We start from the raw sequence: 21,526 nt of genomic DNA, 5'->3' as shown, positions 1-21,526 counted from the left end.
TGTCCAGGATGACTTGATTATATGTTAACTTTTAAAAATCTTTAAAAGAAATCTGATTGCCAGGCTGTTGCTTTCTTGGGAATCCTGTATACTTCTTTAACATGTTTTAAGTAAAGCACCACTAGGCATTTCCATAATTCTTGCTAATTAAGTGTTACCCTCTTACACTACAAGTTCCAGGATGCAGTTTAATTAATTTCTGAATTTTTACATATTAATACAGTAAAGACAAAAAAATTACCACTGGAACAAACCCCCTCAACCCACCCCCCAAACACAGATAAATGTAATCTTACACACCAGCTCTCCTAAAACTTTTGCCTTCACAAATTCCACAAGGAAGCTTGAATCAGAGTTCAGGTTGGTAAATAATGTAGAATAGGCAGACAAAGAATGCAACAGGTGTTTCCACTGTATGCGGATTTCTGTTAGGCTCCTATAACAATACTGTTAAACATCCCTGCAATCTGCATATTGAAGCCACGCTAAATTTCATTTTCACTGGTACCACTTTTCTCCTACACTTCCTATCTTCCCTGCTAAGTGAGCTGAAGAAGGCAGCTGGAAGGAGACCCAAGGTTTACGGGGTTATGGGAAGCAGAAGTAAAGAAAATGGCCTTTCTCGTGTAGCCTTCTGGATTTCTAGCTGAAGATCAGTCAAGGCTTCCAGTCTGAACAGGATCTAGGAATATTTGCCCAGCTTTTGCAACGTTACTATGACTCTTGGAGGAAGCTGAGATTTCAAAATAGCTCTGGCTATCAGAAGTAAGAATGAGCAACCCAGGACGCTGGTCATAAGCTAGTCTTCTTGACTACGCGCTTTTAAGTACTGACCTCCTTCTGGTTTACTGCAGTCACTCACCAAGAGGAATGGTCCTTTAGCTGCCCAGTCTCTGGAACTTCCTGCACCGTATTCCTTCCCAGCCAGCACAATCAGAGGATGGCCAGCCTGCTTGTATCTTTCTGCAGCATCAAACACATCCAGCTGGAATGAAAATGCCCAACACCTTAATTCACTTTTTGGGGGTGGAAGCACGGTTCCAGGGAAACAAGGAAAGAAGTGTCCCCACATAAACAGCTGAAGCCCATACTTTCTGCCAAGCAGCACTTTAAGGATATTAATCACAGTGATTTGTGGCTTCTTTGTGGTCTGATCTCACTCCCAGCACAAACCTGCACCTTCCATTACCACTTTACAGTGGTTATACCCTCCAGTGATAAGCCTGATAGCAGTAGGTATGCCTGACCTGCTTCCCGAGGTCAATACAGCTTCCCCTCATCAGCTTTACTACAAAGGCAGTTAAGTAAATGACCTAAGCTGTAAGAAGGAAAGCCACTACTAATCCACTCTACTGTCAATGAGCCTTAGTTTAGAGGAGCAAGTGTACTTACAGTTTCCCCGGAAGGGAAATGGACAGTCTGAGGTCCTTGTTTATCAACAAATTTGTTCACCAAGCGAATGTTTGCAAATGTTCCTCTGGCCATGACAGCATCATTCCCTCTGCGGGAGCCGTAAGAATTGAACTCTCGAGGAGTCAAGCTATTAAGGGAAAAAAAACCCAACAAAAAAAGGAAACATGTTTTGGTTTTTTTTAGACTGAAGCACTCTGTGCTTTAAAAAAAGAAATTAATGAACTGATGTTTTTAAGGCAGATATGAACATAGTTCCCATCATGGCGGTAGCATCCATTTAGCCAATATTTCTACTTTTATTCTTTTTTTGGAGGAAAAAAATAAAGTAAAAAAAATAGAAGTATGCCTACAGCTTGGTCACAGAAAGCAGCTTCCACAGTATTGTCATCCCTTGCCCTAGTAAATGGTATCTGATAGTGGTGCAAGGATACAGTTCCTGTTAGGTCAGAAGACACAATACAATTCTTTTCTTAATAGCTGGCTACTGAAAATCTTCCTTGTTACTTATATTACCACAGCACCTAGAACAAAGGTAGAGACACCACTGTGCTAAACATCTAAAAGGCACAGAGCATCCCTGCTACAAATTAGAACTACAGAAGAAAAAGTTAATCCACAAGTAGAGGTATTGGAATAAGGGGACACTCCAGCCTAAACAGTAAACAAAGAATATGCTGGAATGTGACTGAAAATTGACTGTTTGCACTGGGCTACATCCAAACAGCAGCTATGACGTACATCTGTTTTGTAATTTCTGTAGGGCTATTTAGATTTCAAAGTGACTGACAGCACAGGGCCAAAGAGTCCAGAGACGTTAGTTGTCAGCAAATCATGTTTTAATCAATTTCCCCTCCAGAATTACTAGGTCTAGTGAATATCTATTTCTTGTACAATGTCAGTCCTGTTCCTCAAAAGATCACTGAAGCTATAAGAAGTACTAAACCAGAGAATAAAAGTATTATCTGTTAAGACTGGATAGGGCAACTCAGCACGTCCTAATCATGCCTTAAGTTGAACCCAGGCCATGGAAAAAGCCTGATATTTTACAGCAGTTTGGACTCTAACCACAATAGCTTTGCCAGTTTTTGCAGCTGCACTGAAACCTATATTTCTGGATATTCTATAGCAGGGGTCCTCAAACTATGGCCTGCGGGCTGGATACGGCCCCCCAGGTTCCTCAATCCGGCCCCCGGGATTTACAGAACCCCCCGTCGTTCCCCCCCCCCCCCCCCCCCCCCCCCCGCCAGGGGTTGGGGGGGGAAACCAAGCAGCCGCAGATGACTGCCTGCCACTGCATCTGCGCCGGCCCCCTGGTTAAACAGTTTGAGGACCCCTGGTCTATAGCTCTTGACAGTCTGGATCTATTAAATAGTTGCACATGCTAGAAGAAGCAAGTATAAAACCAAAACAATTTTTGGCAATAAGGACCGTGATAATTTTGTTTCATTAGGGGCACAAATCCTTATTCCTTTATTTATGAATACACTTACTGTAAACTAGCCTGAAAGTTATCTTCCTCCCCTCTGTCCATACAAAAGTCTTTAGCTCTCCAGTGTAACAGACATGCATACTCTGTGCAAGTTCTCACACTTGGTGAGAGCTGCTGAAACAGCAGAGAAAGAAATGTTTTTCTTTCTTCTTTTATATATTCTCCAGGCATCCATGAAGGTATACAAGCATATGCAAAACACCACCAGATATGTGCGGCTGTAACATGGTATAGTAGTTGTGGCTTGTTTCCTCTTCCCAGTCTGTAACAAGAAGCAGTGCTTACCCTCTGCTGGTCAAATAACGGGCTGCAGGACTATTTCTTGCTATATTCCCAGCTGGAGATATGTGGTCAGTTGTCACAGAATCCCCAAAACTCAACAGGACATAAGCACCTTCTATTGTTTTTGGGGTCTGAAGAGCCAAAGTCTAAACCATCATAAATAAAAACATAATCATTAGAAAATGCCACAGAATTCCTTTACCTTTCTTGAAAGTGCAAACTGAAAATAAGGTCTCCCTTTTTATATGTTAGAAGAAAGAAAAAAACCCGAACCCTATTAAAAATGTTTATGTTTTGGACAAAATGTGATTTCCTGGCTGGCCGTCAGCAAGTTCAAGATGAAGAAAATAGAGACAAAAAAATTAGCCAAGACTTCCTGTAGTACATGCATGAATGCAGACAAAAACCCCACAGGATTACTCTGCATCTGCATGTATTGAAATCTGCATTTTCTTTCAAATAGTACTGAAATAGCCATCTGAACACTGAATTATTTGGTGCAAAATACAGGCAAGCAGAACGGTGGGCTTTGTTTCCTGTCCTTTTCCCTCACTTGTTTTGTGACTATTTAAAAGTTTTTCACCTTAAAAGGAAAAAGACTTTTCAAAAGCCCTGAAGCGACAGGGAATCCTTAGAATTTTCAGATTCACTCATGCCTTTGTATTAAAATGAACACAATACTGTAATTCAAACATTTGAGAACCAAAGCCACAACAGGCTATGATGATGGATGCTCCCAGGCCCCTCAAAATGGCTTTGCTTCACCTTTGACCTTGACTACACACTTCTGTTTGATTCAAAGGGAAAGTGTGCACGTACCAGACCATCAAAGAAAGGTGGAGACTTGATATAAGTTGACTTAGGATTCCAAGTATATAGTGTATCTGAAGGAGCATCCAAGGCATTCCAAGACTTGTTTACTGTCTGAAAAACATACCAAGACATCCCATCAATTTCTAAGTTTTCAGAATCAATTTCTAAGTTTTCAGAATCAAGGAAATTACTTCAGAATCCAGGTAAAACTCAAATTTGACTTCAGCAAAAGCCCTATCTATTTCTTAAAGCACTTTGGGAAATTCTTGTGACAATATATATTATGTTTGGGGTTCATTTTGTTATGAAGACCAACTTATTTAACATCTTTAGAACAGCACAGTACATCAATCAAACTACAGTCCAGGGGATTAATTCACCTCTATTTTTTGGTAGACCTCCTTGAACATCCCAGGAATAACAAACTGACGCTCAACAGCTTGAATCTCATTTCTTGTTGGCCAGATATCTTTCAGGTAAATCTTCTTCCCTGAAGCATTTATTCCTGTAGAAAATGGTATTTTTATGTTTGTTGAATAAATTTTCCATTAAGGAAGAAAAAGTTTACCATGGTGTTCTTTAGGTATGTGTTCCTTCTAACCCTGTTAACACTCATGAGACACACTTTATTTCACCTACAAGGGTCTGACAGAAGAGGGCCTCATAAACTTGATGATGCCTGTACATATGGCTTCTTTTGTGATTTCCAAGGGCCTTCCAGAATAATTTAGATTGGAAAGGACCTTTGAGGGTTGTCTAGATGAACTTCCTGCTCAGAGGAAGTCTACTAGGTCAGGTTGCTCATGACAGACTGTCATCCAATTATCACTGAAAAGGTGCCCCTGTTTAATTAGCACACTGGTCAGGCTTGGCTTCCCCCTTTCTCCATCATACAGACTCCTTGTTGCTCTGTTTCTTAACAATTGCATGCTTTGTGTCCCAGAGGTACTCAGCATCTCCCTAGGACAAATGTTTCTGAAGAGCATAATTCCAACTAGTTTAGTCTATAAGCTGTGAAAAGAAGCATCCTGATACTGTCTTACCCAAAGGCTCTTTCTCAAAGTCGATCCGAACAGTCCCTGCAATTGCATAGGCTATTACCAGTGGTGGGGAGGCTAGGTAGTTAGCACGGGTGTTGGGATGGACGCGCCCTTCGAAATTCCTATTGCCAGACAACACACCCACTGCTACGAGGTCTCCCTGTAAGAGAGTTTGAGACAAAGGTAGCTGAGGTGCTTGCAGACTCCATATACCCAGCAGATCTGTCGGGATGCACTGTGCTGCAACATCAATGACTGGACAGTCACAGAACTGCCTCTTTTCAAGCAATCCCAAAGCACCTCCCACCTCAGAATACAGGCTGAATTTACTTCACACACAGCTGAGAAGAGTTAGTGCACAGCATAACACAGCTCAGAATAGCTTACCTATGCTGCACAGGAAAAAACTGCATACCTGTGTAATGGCCTCAACAACAGATTCTGGTAGGGGTCCACTATTGCCAATACATGTCATACAGCCATAACCCACCACATCAAACCTAGACAGAGCACAAAAACCATCAGTGAACAAAAAGCTATTTTGGAGAAAGATGTTTAACCTCTTAGCAGTTGGCAGGGTCACTTTTAGAAGATGTACTGTTTTAACAATCGAATTGCTGCCAAAACCAGCATTTTTGAGAATGCTCGACTTTTATCATTGCAGTGACTGTCTGTGCTCACAGAATGAATATCTGGGAAATGTGTTATCTAGCAAGATGAATAACACTATAGTGTCATTTATGCTATTTAAAAACCATTAGTCTTGCAAAATAGCCCATTTTCCCGCTTAAGAACATGAGTCTTCAAGAAGCTACAGCAGGCAACACACCTTCTCGTTCATTGGCACAGTCAGCCAGCACAACAGCAATGAGTTAACTCATACAGGATCATGCCACACAGCACGTGACATATCTTCTAAGCTGTACAGGGAAACAGTTATTCTATTGCATCACTTGCTGTCAATGCTTTTAGCTAAGCAGCCACAAGACAACAGTAAGGAAAGCACTCTTACCCTAGTTGGGAAAGGTAACTCATAACTCCACTCTCCCTCAGATAGTAAGTGACAACCCCGCTTCCTGGGGACAGGCTAGTTTTAATGTATGGCTTCACTGTCAAACCAGCTTCAACAGCTTTCTTAGCAAGCAATCCTGAAAAATGCAAAGGGTATATTGCGGTTTTTCCTGGAAGTGTGACAGTCTGATGGATCAACAGGTTAACAGAAGGATCATTAAATAACTGAAAAACAGAAAAGGCTCCATTTTCAGCAATGAAACGGTACAGTAAGCCAACAGCATTAACTCAAGAAAAAACAGCTAGAGCTCAAGTGCTCTGTTGAACTGTAGATCCAGCCTGCAATTTCTGCTCCACTGGAAAGCTGATGGAGGTTGCATTCAACAAGGTGTACTCACACTGCGGCACCAGACAGACATTCAAAACTCAGAACACAATTCAGAAGACAAGTATGTCACAATAAATGCAATGAAGAATTGTTAACTTCCCTCTTATGGTGGTCTAGCGATCCACTGCTGAAATAACTGCCCACATATGACTTGCTGCCCTCAGAAGGAAATGGCTCTGAGCGCGCCAGCTCTGGACCTTGTGACAAACAAGCTATCTCACAACGTACATCTTGTTGCAGAGGTGCTGCCTGACCACTATATGCATAGAGATGTTTTAGTGGAGCATATGTATTACCAGAAACACATTTGTTCTGAACTTCTTCCTTTTAAATGAACTGTCCATACATAGCTGAATGTTCAGAAAACAAGTCCCCTCCAACCCCTTCCCAGGATGTGCATAAAAGAAGCAGCAGCTATGCAAACTATGCAAAACTTCATATTCCCATGCCTCATTCTCCTTCTCACACACCCACTTAGGTAAGAAAATATACATAAGCTCTTATTTGAGCCAACATGATGTCCAACAGGAAGATGTTATCAAACTGTTTTGCCTTTGTCAGCTGTTTGGCAGCTCTGTTAGACATGATTGGGAGACTTCTGTGTGTTAAGTGTTGTGTGAAAATGAACAGATTTGGAGGCCTAAGGGTAGACAGGTGAATTTTAAAAAGCAGTCCTATTCCTGAAATTGCTAGGACTCCTTAGCTGCCAGAGGAAGCTTTGGAAATGGGAGCTCTTGGATGCTTTTGAAAATGTGACCACAAATAAATGTTCATCCTAGGATCTGATAGCCTGATAGCCTGCTGGCTTGTTTTCCTGCCAATACCAGTTCTGAAAAGAATGCAAAGTCAAACTCTAAAAACTGGCAAGGAAATGCCAGAACTTATGTTGCTTCGAGCAACCTTAGTCCAACACCTTTGTAAAGTCAGATTAGGCTGTCAAAGCTACTACAGCATACACTTACTATCCCCACAACCACACAGCCCCTGCACATCATTTAATGCACAGGACATACAGTGGTAGTTTGAAACAACTATTGGTATTTTGGATTTCTTTTAGCTTGATTACTTAGTGGAAGCACTCTACGTTACATTACTTTCCCTTCAAAGCCTGCTCCGAAAGCCAAATTACCATGCTTTTTGTGGGTATCTTGGAGGTTCTCAACACTTAGTGTACAGTCACTGGAGACTGAAAGAATTAATTTATCCCTCTCCTTGTCAAGGTCAAAGCATCAGCACTACTGGATGGAAAGGCAGCAACAGTAAGAGTGCCCACTAAATCCGAGTGCATACATTGAGAGCCTTAGGACTAGGTTCTTCAGCCCACTATGTGTTAAGTAGTATTGAATGTGTGCAAAGTACCAAATTGTATCTGCAAAGCATTCTACACTTTAAACCCATAGAGCTATAAGGCCAAGCACGCTGAAAGATCAGTATTCCCTCTGCCATGCTATGAGGGTAAAAAATGCATGCCATTAACCTAGAAGCCAAATGCTTGAGGAAACTATATCCTAAGCAGGTGGCACAACTGAGGGATACACCTACCTAAGGTGAGTAGGACAGAGCAAAGACAGCCTCTGTGGAGGAAACCTACTTCTTGATCCTTGGAAGAAATACAGCCCTATTTCTGTGATCATGACCAGGATGGACCTAAAGAAAGATGTATGCTGATTTGGCTGTCCTGTCCAGGGCAAGTGAATTGCAAGACGTCGTTCAATTGTGTTCCTCACAAAGGGTAAGAAATAGAGCAGGCCTCTCCTCCACTTCCCTTCCCACCCCACAGCCTGGCTTATGATGGACTTGTCCCTGTTGCTAGAAGTTAAAAAACCTGTTGTGCCTGGGAAGAGGGTGAGCTGCTGGTACTGTAGAATACCCAAAGACATATGCTAGTCCAACAACAGGTGACAAATATCACATTGGCAAACTATCTGTCAGAGGTTGTCCACAAGCCAAGATCTTCCCACCACCAGACAGGAACAAAGGAGACAAATCAGGTGGTTTCAGCCAGTAAGTAATCCTCTCTGGTCAAGGGCCCTTGCATTGCCCATTGCACTTTCCTTCCAGTGTTTGTAGAAAACAAGCCTGCATCCTACAAACAGTCTGACAAACTCGGAAGCCCTAATGTGGTGATGATCTTACAGTGACAGATAACATCTATGTATAAGTTTGTGGAGGAGAGAAAGAAATACGTAAGCATGTAGCCAAGCACCTGGGAAAGAGGACTGAACTGGTCTGCTATAGGCTGAACTCTGAGCTGACTCTGCATTCCTAGTTTGTTGCCAGAAGGACACATTTGGAATGAGAAATTTTCTGCTCAGACTAGTCAGATCGAAAATGAACAACCTCCTGACCTGACATTTAACACAAACAACTCAGACTACATGTTTTATAGTATTTGAGTAGGGATAAGCAAGAAAGTGGGGGATACAAAGCACACCTCTGATCACTTCTTGGATGCAGTTAAGATGTAAATAACAAGGCTCTGAAAGATGGCAATCCCTGAGAACACAAATTTCCTCCTCTGCTCACCTCCTACTTGCCCTCAGACTCTTGCTGTAACAACTTCACACACTCCCTAGCTAAGTGTGTGTTCTGTACTCTGCGGTCAGATCAGAGCACTTTCAGCCTTAGTTTCATAGACCATTTTTCACTGTCCTGCTTCTTGTGACCGATTTTCAATAACCTCTTCTCAGCTCTATATAACAGCTTCTGTGCATTTAACAAGTGTCAGAGGTGCTGGTTAATTCAGTTCCAGCCTGCCCTGTAGAGAAGCTAGTGCAGGAAAAATACATTTTCTTCAATCCATGTTTCCAGCTACCATTTCCAGAATTCCTTCTGCTACCCTCAGGGACTAAACTCAGTTTTAGCACTCCAAATGACAAAACCAGCTCTGTGCATGTAGAATTACATCGGTGTTGCGTTTGTCTTTAGGACACACAGCCAGAGTCAGAAAGAAACTACTGCAGATTAAGCAAATAAACTTACCTGCCCCCAACATAACTGAGGGGTTACTGGTGTTTGTACAGCTTGTAATGGCAGCAATCACTACTGAACCATGAGCAAGCTCAAAGTCACAGCCCTCAAAATTAAATTTGACTATTTTGTTGTGTCGGTCTGAGGCAATTTGGAATCCCTTGAATCCTTGCTGTAGGAGGAGAAAGTAAGAATCAGAAGGATATGGTTAATATAAATATTGTGAGTGGAAATTAGTATGAACTAGGAATTTCATGAATGAGAAGCATCTGTCAGTCACATCCATGATTCCATTTTTAGGTCTGGTGGTGAAGCCTTGCATCCCTGGTCAAAGTGGCAGACAAAAACAATTTTTCTGGGGTCTATCCTATTATCTGTTTACTGGTAAAGAGGCAACCTTTGCAGCAAAATATGTATTTTGTTCCTGCATGACTATATCCTTCTTCAGATTGCACAGATGCTTCTTGCTCCCATATGCTCCAGATTCCTGACCACGTATAGTCTTGTTACACAACCTAGTCCTGAGATACTAGCTGTAACACAAAAAAATTTTAAGCCATCATTATCAAACAGCTCAAACTTATACTACGAGCTGACTTGAAAGGCAAAAGCCTGTCTGACAGTTCAAAAAAATCAAGGAGCAAGAAGGCACTGTTCACACCATGAAAAATTATGTTTGGAGATCTGAAAGCACAAGGTCATTTAACGGTGTTTGGAACATAACAAAACAAGAATTATTGGGAACTGCTGTCGTTTAAGTTTGTTGATTTAAATCACGAGAGTTCTATACTGCCTTTAACAAGGGTGATTACCCTATCAGCCAAGGATTTAAACTGATTTTGGAAACTTAACTGTCTGGGCATATTAATTCAAATTAAAATCTTGCTCTTCTTTCAGTGACCATTTTTGACTGAGTGATGTAGAGAGAAGTCTTTTTTTTCTGTCTTTACCATGTCACAGAGACACATGCAGTTCTGATCTGCTGAATAGATTCAGTACTGAATGCAAAACTCCATTGCGGAGCTGAGGGCTTAACCTGCTTGGAAAGCTGAAGTGCTGGGTAGTTAGCACAGAGCTCAGCGCAGCAGCTACTTGGTCCACTCTACTAACAACACCCTTCGTGGCCTATTCAGAAATCCCTAGTGCATGTCAAGACCATGTTAGGTCTAAGACTGATCTAAAATCAGAAAGAACTACTAATTCAATAAGACATGAACACCTTCATGTGACGGAACCATCACCCCAGTTTTAAACTACCCATTGTTGATGTCATCTTCTAAACTGCATTCAGACATCCTCATTTACTTTTCAATAACAAAACAACACACAAGTTAACCCCGAAATGTAGTTCCTGAACACCAGACAGCTTTTAGAAGCGTGCATTAGTTTATATGCCCAAATGATCCCAGTCCCTACCTTGGCTCCCAGACAAGTCTCAAAGTCCTTCTTCATATCTGACACAGCAACTTTGTCCTGAGGTCTTTTTGGTCCACTGCAGCAAGGTGTAACAGTATGGAGATCCAACTCAACAACCTATTCAGGAAGAGGAAGTGAGAGCAGTTCAGCACTGCATAACAAGTTGAAGCCAGTTAAGCCACAGATATGCCACCTCTGATGCTGAACCATGGCTAAATCTGCACACTGTGTTTGTTTGCAGAAATTATCTAAGACATATGAGAACGAAAAGATCAGAAGAAAGGAACAGTTCTACTTTTAGACTCTGCCAGCTCTCAAAAATACCCCAGCTATGAAAGCTCAGTGTATGACTGAAGCATCTAAACAATACAGATGATTTTGAGAATTATGTCTTTTCACATGCTAGCAGCAGGGTCCTCTTCAGAAAACAATGATGTGAAGAAATCCTGGTACTGGCATAAACCAAAGCAGACTATTCATCTTGGCCTTGGGTAAAACATTCGGTATATTATAAAACAGAGAATATCCTATTTTCCTATTCCTCAGCGATGTTTCAACTTTGTTATTATAGTATGCTGCATCTTTTCATATTTACTAAGATTTTTGAATAATCATGCAAACCTGAACATAAGTTACAAGGTAAATTCTTACTGTAGAGAGAACCAGGAATATTCTTGAGTTTCCTGGACTCAAGTAAGATCTTGGTTTTCTTGCAAAGAAAGCTGTTTGTGTGGTCTGTGGTTACCACACAGAGCTTCTAAGTGTCGTGATTCACACAGTAAAATAACTCGCTGAACAGAACAAGGGTAAAACTGGGACAAGGCTTACAGAGACAACATCCGCACTGTCTTCATCGCTGTGTTTGAGTCTGGACTGAACTGCTCAAAACCACATGAACAAAATTGCAGAATCTGCATCAGCTAGAGCTCAGTTGAGAGCCAGTCTATACCTATGCCCAAGCTTTCACACCTGAAGAGACAGCTAACTTATGCCACTGGGCCTTAGATTAAGACAGATGTGTGAACCAAGCCAAAGGACGAGGAGTCCTTTGACTATTTCTTAGTTTCTGTGAAAAACTGACAAATGTCACATTGAAATAGGGCAGGGCATAAAGCAAGGAGCCAGAGAACAGCATAGTTTCTAACCTGTGTGAAGTCTGGATCCTGAGAGGAGTTCTTGAAATCTCTTAGCATTCCCACAGCCTCAAGATACCTTTTTGTACACATAACTTTCTCTTTATCACGGCCTAAGGTGAAAGCCAGACACAGCAAAAATAAAATGCAATGAAACTGAGGAACTACTGTATGACTGAAAAACAAATCAATGCTTAACAGGCTATTTCACTGTTCGTGCTGTACACTGCACTACAAGACCCTTTCAGCACAAATACTAGAGATTCATTGGAAACAAAGCCATTGAGCAGACTTAGTGGCTTTTGCAGAACAAAAACTTAGCGCTGCCTGAACCTAGCTTATCCAGATGACAGAAGCAGGAACCTAAGCAGCAGGCAGTTAGCTGTATAAAAGTAAAACTCAGCTCTTCCTAAACATAGCCCTAAGAGCAAAAAACAGCCCAAATAAGTAAGTACGGATAAAAAAATGCACTCAAGCTCAGAAGGCTCCACTTGATTCAATCCCATTGCTGACTACACCTTATAGACCTGGAGTCCCTGCTTTCAATTACACCTTTAACTCGTAGTCTCTTCTTACACTCACCAGTTTGTATCAGGTACCCAATGCTAATATCATCCACTGGGAAATAGGCAGCTGTTGCTCCATACTCTGGACACATATTGGCAATGGTGGCTCGGTCAGCAATTGACAGCTGGGCTACACCAGGACCAAAAAACTCCACGAATTTACCCACAACTCCAACTTGGCGGAGGTGCTGTTATAAAAACACAGGGCCTGTGTCACTGCTAGGTGTCAAAGACCTGATTATACACTAGGTAAAATATACAGGCTTTACTTCTTGCTCCATGTCTCTCAGAGTGAAATGCCAAATGCAGTGAACAAGAGTCATGTACATTATGAAATACAGCTTTCAACTTTTTAGCCATTTGCAAAGCTTTGGTAAACTCAGTCACAAGGATGAGGACACAGATGTAGTTTCAATAATAAGGTACAGTAAGTACAGGGATGTACTCCTTCTAAACTTGCTCTTCATCTCATTTAAACTACAGTCTATCTTATAACAATTGCATTTTTCTCAACGTGACATTCTAAGGAGAGAAGAACAGTGTGAGGTCTTTAGCCAGGAAATCCTGGAAGATGGGGAAACAGGAAGAACCAACTACACAAGTATGTGAATCAAACTGTAAATGAACACACACATGTGGATGAACTCATAAAAAAAGCATTGGTTTTCCCCATTTGGAGGTTCTGTCTAAAGACAGCATCCCATGACCAACCTGTACCAGATTTCTGACCTCCAAAACCCTTAATAATGCTAACCAGTAATATTCTTAATTCAGTCACAATCCACAGAGTGGATAAATGTATTATAAACATACAATGTGAGCCAAACACCTGCAGGTCAAAGAAATCAGACTGCAGCACTTACTGTCTGTTTCCAGGTTTGACATCGCCTTATTCTAAGTAAGGACTTCAAGAAAGAAAAACATCATGTTTCTTTTAAGGCAGCAGGGAAACGAGACCCTTTCACAAGCACTGTTGTTCCACAACAGGTCTGCATGTGAGGATTTGAACAGGCCACACAGTATCAGTTCTCCGCTCTGTTTTGTCTGCCTTCTGAGAAAGAGATTTGCCCATCAAATTTGCAGTTGTCCTTGGGCAGCTGATTGCAACCCACACAGAATGATAAAGTGTAAAAAAAAGTCCATAATGACTACATGGAAGCACACACAGGGCTCCTAAGCATGCAGTACAGTGGCTCTGTCCTACAGATTACGCATAGCTTCCAGCCGTAATGGCAAAATGGCACACACGTTCATTACCTTGGTAATGGTGAGCACTATGTCAGTGGATGTTACCAGTGGCTGAGGGTTTCCCAGCAGCTTATAGCCAACTACCTCAGGAAGCACCATGCTGATCGGTTGGCCCAACATCACTGCTTCTGCTTCAATGCCACCAACACCTGTACACAACAGGAGTATATAATCCAACTATTCAGAAAGACAGTAAGTAACATGCCAAAGATAAACCCATGAAGTACAGCTGACTGATGATTCCTCAATTTAAGGTGTGAAAGAGGAGAGCAGTCAGGCAGAGGACTTAGCTATCTGCTGAGGCACTCCTCATCTTGCTTATTTCTGCAAGGTTGGGCTTTTTTGATTTCTTTCCATTTCATACCTTCATCCTTACACCTCAGCCATTAGATAGGTTATTGTCTAAATCGAAGTAACTTACTCTGAGGACACACGGCTTTTATAGTAACAGATGTGTAAGTTTTATTTAATGACTTAAACATGCAATTCATAAACAAAGAATGACCGACACGGCATTGAACATGGCGTGCTGTGAGCAAAATGTAAGCAGACCATGACTATTAGTCACCAAACAAAAACTTACAAGTTATTTTGAAGGAAAGAAAGAATATTAGAGTCAAGAGTATAGAATACTAATAGAAAAGCTACTTATTAAGACAGAACTATCTTCCCTACATCTGTTAAGTTCCAACATCAACAGTTTCAACAACTAGGAACCTTTGTGTAAGCACACCTTCAGTATTAGAGTGAATGCAATTAAAGTGACTACTTCATTTTGCTAATTTAATAAGGTAAAGTATCAAGATGTCAGTCATATGCAATCTAAAAAAACCCATGTTTACTAGCAATCTGGCATTAAGCAGCAGTTTTATAACTTTTTGCCTGTAGAAACACCTTCTCATGTTTATCTTCCACTTTCAAACCTCATTCTACCTTTGCTTAGCTTAATTAATACTAAGCTAGAACAAACTGCCTGTAATAGTAGCTTATGCATGCCAAACCACTGCTCCTATCCTCTTCCCCATTTAATCTAACAATAGTTCTGAGAAATAATTTCCAATTTATTTTATGCAAGATGATGTTAATTAAAAAGATAATTCTGTTGGAAACAGTATCTGTTGGAGGGATAATGCAGTAGGGCATAGGCAATCCAGGAAATTCTTGGAATGCATTGACAGTAACATCCTTCTCCAAGTGACAGAGAAGCCAATGAGGAGAGATACTATGGTGGACCTTGTTCTCACCAACAAGGAAGAGCTGGTGGAGAACGTGAAGTGCAAGGACAGCCTTGGCTGCAGTGCCCATGAAATGGTGGAGTTCAACATCCTTAGGACAGCGAGGAGGGTACACAGCAAGAATACTACCGTGGACTCAGGACAGCAGAGTCTGGCCTCCTCAGGGATCTGCTTTGTAGACTACCATAGGATAAAGCCCTGCAGGAAAGAGGGGCCCAAGAAAGCTGGTTAATATTCAAGGATCACCTCCTACAAGCTCAGGAATGCTGCACCCCAATGCAGAGGAAGTCAGGCAAAAACACTGGGAGGCCGGCATGGATGAACAAGGAGCTCCTGGACAAACTCAAACACGAAAAGGAAGCCTATAGAGGGTGGGAGCAAGGACAGGTAGCCTGGGAGGAATACAGAGAAACTGTCCGAGCAGCCACGGATCAGGTAAGGAAAGCGAAAGCCCTGACAGAATTAGATCTGGCCAGGGACATCAAGGGCAACAAGAAAAGGTACATCAGTGATAAAAGGAGGACTAATGAAAATGCAGGCCCTCTCCAGAAGGAAACAGGAGACCTGGTTATCTGGGACATGGAGGAGCCTGAGGTACTCAGTGACCTTTTTTCCCCAGTCTTCACCAGCAACGGCTCCAGCCACACCGCCCAAGTCACAGAAGGCAAAGGCTGGGACTGAGAGAATGAAGAACTGCCACTATAGGAGAAGATCAAGGTTGAGACCATCTAAGTGACCTGATGAGATGCATCTGTGGGTCCCAAGTGAACTCGCAGATGAAGTGGCTAAGCCACTATCCATCATACTTGAGAAGCTGTGGCTGTTCAGTGAAGTTCCCACTGACTGGAAAAGGGGAAATGTAACCCCTGTTTTCAAAAAGGGGGGAAAAAAGGAAGACCCAGGGAACCATGGCCCAGTCAGTCTCACCTCTGCACCCAGCAAGATCATGGAGGAGATCCTCCTGGAATCTATGCTAAGACACATGGAAAATAAGGAGATGATTGGTGACAGCCAACATGGCTTCACTAAGGGAAAATTGTGCCTGATAAATCTGGTGGCCTTCTGTGAGACGGTTACAGCATTGATGTATGAGGGAAGAGTGACACCATCTACCTGGACTTGTGCAAATTTCTTGACACTATCCCACATGATAACCTTGTCTCTAAACTGGAAAAACATGGATTTGACAGATAGATCACCCAGTGTATAAGGAACTGGATGGATGGTCACACTCGAAGAGTTGTGGTCAATGACTCAATGTCCAAGTGGAGCCTGGTAATGAGTGGCATTCCTCAGGGCTCCATACTGGGACCAGTGCTGTTCAACATCTTTGTTGGCAATACAGACACTGGGATTGAGTGCACCCTCAGCAAGTCTGCCCACGACATAAGCTTTGGGAACCCCAACATAAGAAGGACATGGACCTGTTGGAGCAAGTCCAGAGGGCCCTGAAGATGCTCAGAGGGCTGAAGCACCTCTCCTATGAAGACAGGCTGAGGGAGTTCAGGTTCAACCTAGAGAAGAGAAGGCTCCAGAACAACCTTACAGCAGCCTTCCAGTACCTAAAGGGGCCTTACAGGAAAGATGGGGAGGGACTCCTATCAGGGAGTGTAGTGACAGACAAGGCGTAATGGTTTTAAACTAAAAGAGGGTAGATTTACATTAGGTATTAGGAAGAAATTCTTCCTTGTGAGAGTGGTGAGGCACTGGCACAGGTTGCCCAGAGCAGCTGTGGATGCCCCATCCCTGGAGGTGTTCAAGGCCAGGCTGGATGGGGCTTTGAGCAGCCTGGCCCAGTGGAAGGTGTCTGTGCCCATGGCAAAGGGGTTGGAACTAGATGATCTTCAAGGTCCCTCCCAACCCAAACCATTCTATGATTCTATATTCCATGCCACATTAACATCATGCTCAGCATTAAAACTGGGAGGCAGGGGGTGGGGGAATTTTTCCAAAGTAGCTGTTGCCCAAGGACTGGCTGGGCTTTGGTGTGCTGGTGGGTGATGGTCTCTGCACCACTTGCTTATGTGTACTTCCCTCCCCCCTCCCTTCATTTATTAAACTTTGTCTCAACGCATGAGGTTTTTTCCTGCATTCGCTGTTCCAATTCTCTTCCCCTATCCTGCTGACAGGAGTGACCAACTGGCTGGAGGCTAACCTGCCAGCCAGGGTCAATTCACCAGTCTGAAACACAGCTTTGTCAGTCAACAGACTGTTCGTGACATACTATTGCACATACCCCAGCCAAGCACTCCCAAGCCGTCTATCATGGTGGTGTGCGAGTCAGTGCCCACCACACTGTCTGGATAGTAGTAGCCGTCCTGATCCATCACCACTCTTGCCAAGTACTCCAAGTTCACTTGATGGATGATCCCAGAGCCTGGCGGAATAATTCTCATGTTTTTAAAAGCCTGAGAGCCCCACTGAAACAGAAGGAATTGGAGTAAAAAATTTTCAATGCATATGAGCGTTAGAAGAACTTTTGTTCATAGCCCTTTTCTCCATGCAAACAAATTCCAAAGAATTAGTTCTTTTGGTACCTTTAAGAATTCAAATCTTTCTTTGTTCCTTTCAAATTCCAGGTCCTGATTTTTTTGCAAGCTGTCTGATCTACAAGTAAAAATAATCAGCTGTCAGATCCAAAAGTATCCACACTAAATTTATGTCTAGTCAGATATACCCAAAGGTTGTAAGAAAAGAGTTATTACCTAATGTTAATGCTGATCAATCTCATTTTTTTAATCTCACTGTAGCTGTAAACTGCAGCCAACCAGTGAAAAGGATTTAAGAAATCTTAAGTAATACCTTAAGTCTGGTTCAAATGCGAGTGCTAATCTGCATATTACATATGTGAGAGGCCTAAAACTTGTAGTTTGGGAAGAGCTACACTATGTGTTAGAGCAATATGAAGTTCCCAACACCTGAATCAGAGGTTATCAGCAAAGAAGTAAAGGCTAACTGGAACAACTCCCCTGTAACTTCAGTTAAAAAGAGATTAACATTGACGAAAAAGGGCTGCCTGAAGCCCCTGTGCTTCAAAGCAGACAGGGTTAACAAACTTTTTACTTGAATCAGCTGCCTAACTTAGGCCTGAACGGAAGGGCTGGCCAATGTTCTCTCCACATACACGCAAGCCTAACAGAAATACAAAAAAAGCTGTGACAAAAAGTAATTATTAGCAAAAAAATATCTAAATGAAGTCCTAGATACTACAGATAACATAAAATATATCTTACTACTAAAATAATACAGAAAAAGAATCACAATAGTTGATTTTGTCCTATGGTAAAGAAGAAATCATATCTTGTTCACAAAGAGTCTTGTTTCCCAAAGACCTTAAAAAAATATGACACAAATTAAACAGAAAAAAGGTTAGGTTTTAGTTTAATAGAGTATGCTATAACACCCATTTCCCCAGAGATCAGTCTTTAGGTGAGTCTTCCTAATTTTTGAGTCTGTTTCTAAACTGTCTAGTGTTATGTTAAGATTAAGAATAGATACAGCATCTCTAGTAAAACAGCTAAAGACAGCTGATTTTCAACAATGTTAAGTCAAAATTTTTTGGCCCTTTTCTCCCCTGTCAACTATGAAACAGCATCAGTAAGAATTCATATCCTTAATAGTACACAGTTAAAAAAAGTAGGAAAAAATTATATTTGAAAACTATCTGACAACATTCCTCTATGCAGCAAGCTTCACAATTTCTGCTCAGAAGTTCAGTACTTTTGTTCAAGAGAAACCTCTAAATATTGGCACTGAGAAATTGCTCTTTATGTTCTTTAATCTCCACCTTCCAGGAATTTTCTTCTTTGCATTGCTATAACTTACGTGGCCCACTTTGAAATTATATCCTATAGAGGACAATAAATACACAGAGTATTTTAGCAGGCAAGGTAACTGCAGATCAAAAAAAACTTCTGGAGTTTGGAAGGTGGAAGGAAACTGAGAAACATGTAATTGCAGGATCTGTTTGGAAGATTAGTTCAGTAGACCCTTGCTCTAGTGAGTACTTGTCTCTTCGTAGCATGCTGAGGATTGAACAGCATTATGTTTTTCCTGCACTTACAGGGGCCATATTAATCAGTGTTTTGCTCTTCTGCCTGGAGGCACTGAACTAGCAAAGATTTCCTTAGAGCTGAGCTAGAGCAGCTTAGGTCTGTTCTTATATAAATAAGGAAGAAAGGAGACATTCTCACTCGTCCTTTTGAAAAAAGCCCTACGGGGTCAAAAAAGTGCATATGGAAAAAAGCTATTTCTAAGCAACTAATAATAATGCAGTGTTATTATGGAAAATTATGATCACCACAGGTCTGAACTGAGCCTTTAACATTTAGTTCAGACTTGTGCTGCTGAGAGATGCACCACAGAAAAAAATCAAAACTCCCCCACCTAATTCACTGCAACTTGATACAACAGTTTAACTTAAACACTTTGAGTCTAGGATGTTATAGTCCAAATGCTAAGAGTATCACCAATGGAACTACCTTTATTATCAGTAACTGCATCTGGCTTGCTTATTACCATTAGGAGTTTTTTTGTATCCTTACCGTCTGTTAAAGTCAACCTGGATGGAGTGATCTATCACTAGATCAACAGGACAGATAGGATTGATTTTTTCAGGGTTCCCACCAAGTTTCTTCACAGCATCACGCATCGCAGCAAAGTCAACCACAGCAGGTACCCCACTAAAACAGAAGAGAAATGGCTAGGTGATACCATTAGGAAAAGAAAAAAGAAAAAAACAACAACAAAACAAAACCAAGCGAGATCCTGAGACACAGAAGAGACATCTACTGTCCCATCATCCTGGTTCTGGCTGGGATAGAGTTAATTTTCTTCTTAGGAGCTGGTGCAGTGCTTTTTTTTTTGATTTGGTGTGAGAACAATGCTGACAGCACACTGACGGTTTGAGTTGTTGCTGGGTGATGTTTATACTAAGTCAAGGACTTTTCAGTTCCTTGGGCTCTGCCAGTGAGAGGGCTGGAGTGGCACAGGAAACTGGGGGGGGGACACAGCCAGGGCAGCTCTCCTGAACTAGCCAGAGAGATATTCCATACCACAGAATGTCATGTTCAGTATAGAAACCGGCAGGGGGTTTGCTAAGGCTGCTGATCATCGCTCAGGGACTGGCTGGGCATCAGTCAACAAGTGGTGATCAGCTGTGCTGTGCATTACCTGTCTTCTTTTCTCCATCCACTTTGGATTTTATTCCTCTCCCTCCTTTTTCATGGTAACTGCTATTGTTATTATTATTGTTCTTTCATTTTTATTTTAGTTCAGTTATGAAATTGTTCTTATCTTGAGTTTTACGTTCCTTTCCAACTCTCCTCCCCATCATTCTGGCTGAGGGGGGGAGTGAGCAAGTGGCTGTGTGGCATTTAATTACCAGCCGGGGTTAAATCACGACACCCATGGAAAAAGAACAAGTCTCAATGGCTACAGTACAGTATCAAACATTAAGAAAACATGATATAGCCTGAAGACATTAAAGTTAAATTTTAAAATTCCACCTTAAGTCTATTTAACTTCACTACACATTTGGCAATTTGTACAGGATGCAAAATACTTGTACTGCTTACATACGGGACTATTTAATCAATGCTTCTAACCAGATGTCTTAGAAAAACTTTGCACATACTGCTAGCTCTAACAAAGGATACTGACCACATTTCAAGAAAAGTCCTATCTAAAAGCTCCTAAACTCAGCCAACAGTAATATAACTCGTTGCCATCACCCCAAGAAAGATACTGACAGCATAACTAGTACAACACTACTCAGACTCTTGCCCAAGTGATTTTTGGGCACAGAAAAATGCCACCTATGCTGAGTTTTTTCTTCATAATCTTTTATTATTTTTTTAAAGAACCATTTCACACTACTCTGCATATGTTCAGGAAAGAGCTGAGTCACCGTCCCTGGAGGTATTTAAAAGTTATGTAGATGGGGCACTTAGGAACGTAGTTTAGTAGCCAACTTTGCACTGTTAGGTTAACTGCTGGACTCGATCTTAAAGGTCTTTTCCAACCTAAATGATTCAATAATTCTATACAAAGCAAATTGCAGCCTTACCCTGAGTCTTGGGATCATTACTCTATGGCAGAGACAGTACCCTTGGGAAAACAAAGTCAGAAGAGCAGAAGGGACAGAAATGTATCTATATCCTGAGTAAGAACGAAAAGCTAAAACCAAAATTCATCAAGTAACAGAAGCAGTTTAACAAGCTTGGCAGGGAATCTGGAAACTTAGTTCTAGTCAGCATTCCTTTGGGATCTTGAACTGGTTTATCTTCTTTTGCTCTGTTCCTCTCTCTCCTCCCCAGTCTGTTCAAAAAAGAAGGGCAGAGGGGGAAAAAGGCAATGTTCTTTCTTTGATACTTTGTTATCTGTATTTAGCTGATTTTAAAGCAAGGGTTGTCTCTTCCAAGTTTTGCAAAACACAAAAAAATCTTCTCCATACTTAGGGCTGTTTGGTACCCTCCACACTTCAAGTGAAACTGGCAGAGCAAGGTATCAGATTTCTTAAAT

General features: G+C 41.7%; 1 protein-coding gene across 3 annotated transcripts in view; it reads right to left on the bottom strand.

Annotated features, from left to right (window-relative positions):
* ACO1 (aconitase 1) overlaps positions 1-21,526 on the bottom strand; it is a 39,712-nt gene that overhangs the window by 2,326 nt on the left and 15,860 nt on the right. For all 3 annotated transcript variants that reach the window (XM_037374584.1, XM_037374582.1, XM_037374583.1), the window contains exons 4-19: positions 19,549-19,686; positions 17,542-17,611; positions 17,241-17,424; positions 13,779-13,918; positions 12,538-12,709; positions 11,968-12,068; positions 10,823-10,939; positions 9,419-9,578; positions 6,050-6,185; positions 5,453-5,537; positions 5,041-5,197; positions 4,378-4,502; positions 4,004-4,108; positions 3,188-3,330; positions 1,393-1,540; positions 863-985 (exon numbers count right to left, since the gene is read on the bottom strand). In XM_037374584.1, the coding sequence (XP_037230481.1) occupies positions 863-985; positions 1,393-1,540; positions 3,188-3,330; positions 4,004-4,108; positions 4,378-4,502; positions 5,041-5,197; positions 5,453-5,537; positions 6,050-6,185; positions 9,419-9,578; positions 10,823-10,939; positions 11,968-12,068; positions 12,538-12,709; positions 13,779-13,918; positions 17,241-17,424; positions 17,542-17,611; positions 19,549-19,686 (2,104 nt within the window). The remainder of the gene's footprint in view (positions 1-862; positions 986-1,392; positions 1,541-3,187; positions 3,331-4,003; positions 4,109-4,377; positions 4,503-5,040; positions 5,198-5,452; positions 5,538-6,049; positions 6,186-9,418; positions 9,579-10,822; positions 10,940-11,967; positions 12,069-12,537; positions 12,710-13,778; positions 13,919-17,240; positions 17,425-17,541; positions 17,612-19,548; positions 19,687-21,526) is intronic.

Source organism: Falco rusticolus, chromosome Z (genome assembly GCF_015220075.1).
Source record: "Falco rusticolus isolate bFalRus1 chromosome Z, bFalRus1.pri, whole genome shotgun sequence".
In the NCBI taxonomy this organism is placed as follows: Eukaryota; Metazoa; Chordata; class Aves; order Falconiformes; family Falconidae; genus Falco; species Falco rusticolus.
This window is presented reverse-complemented; position numbering and strand designations above follow the sequence as displayed.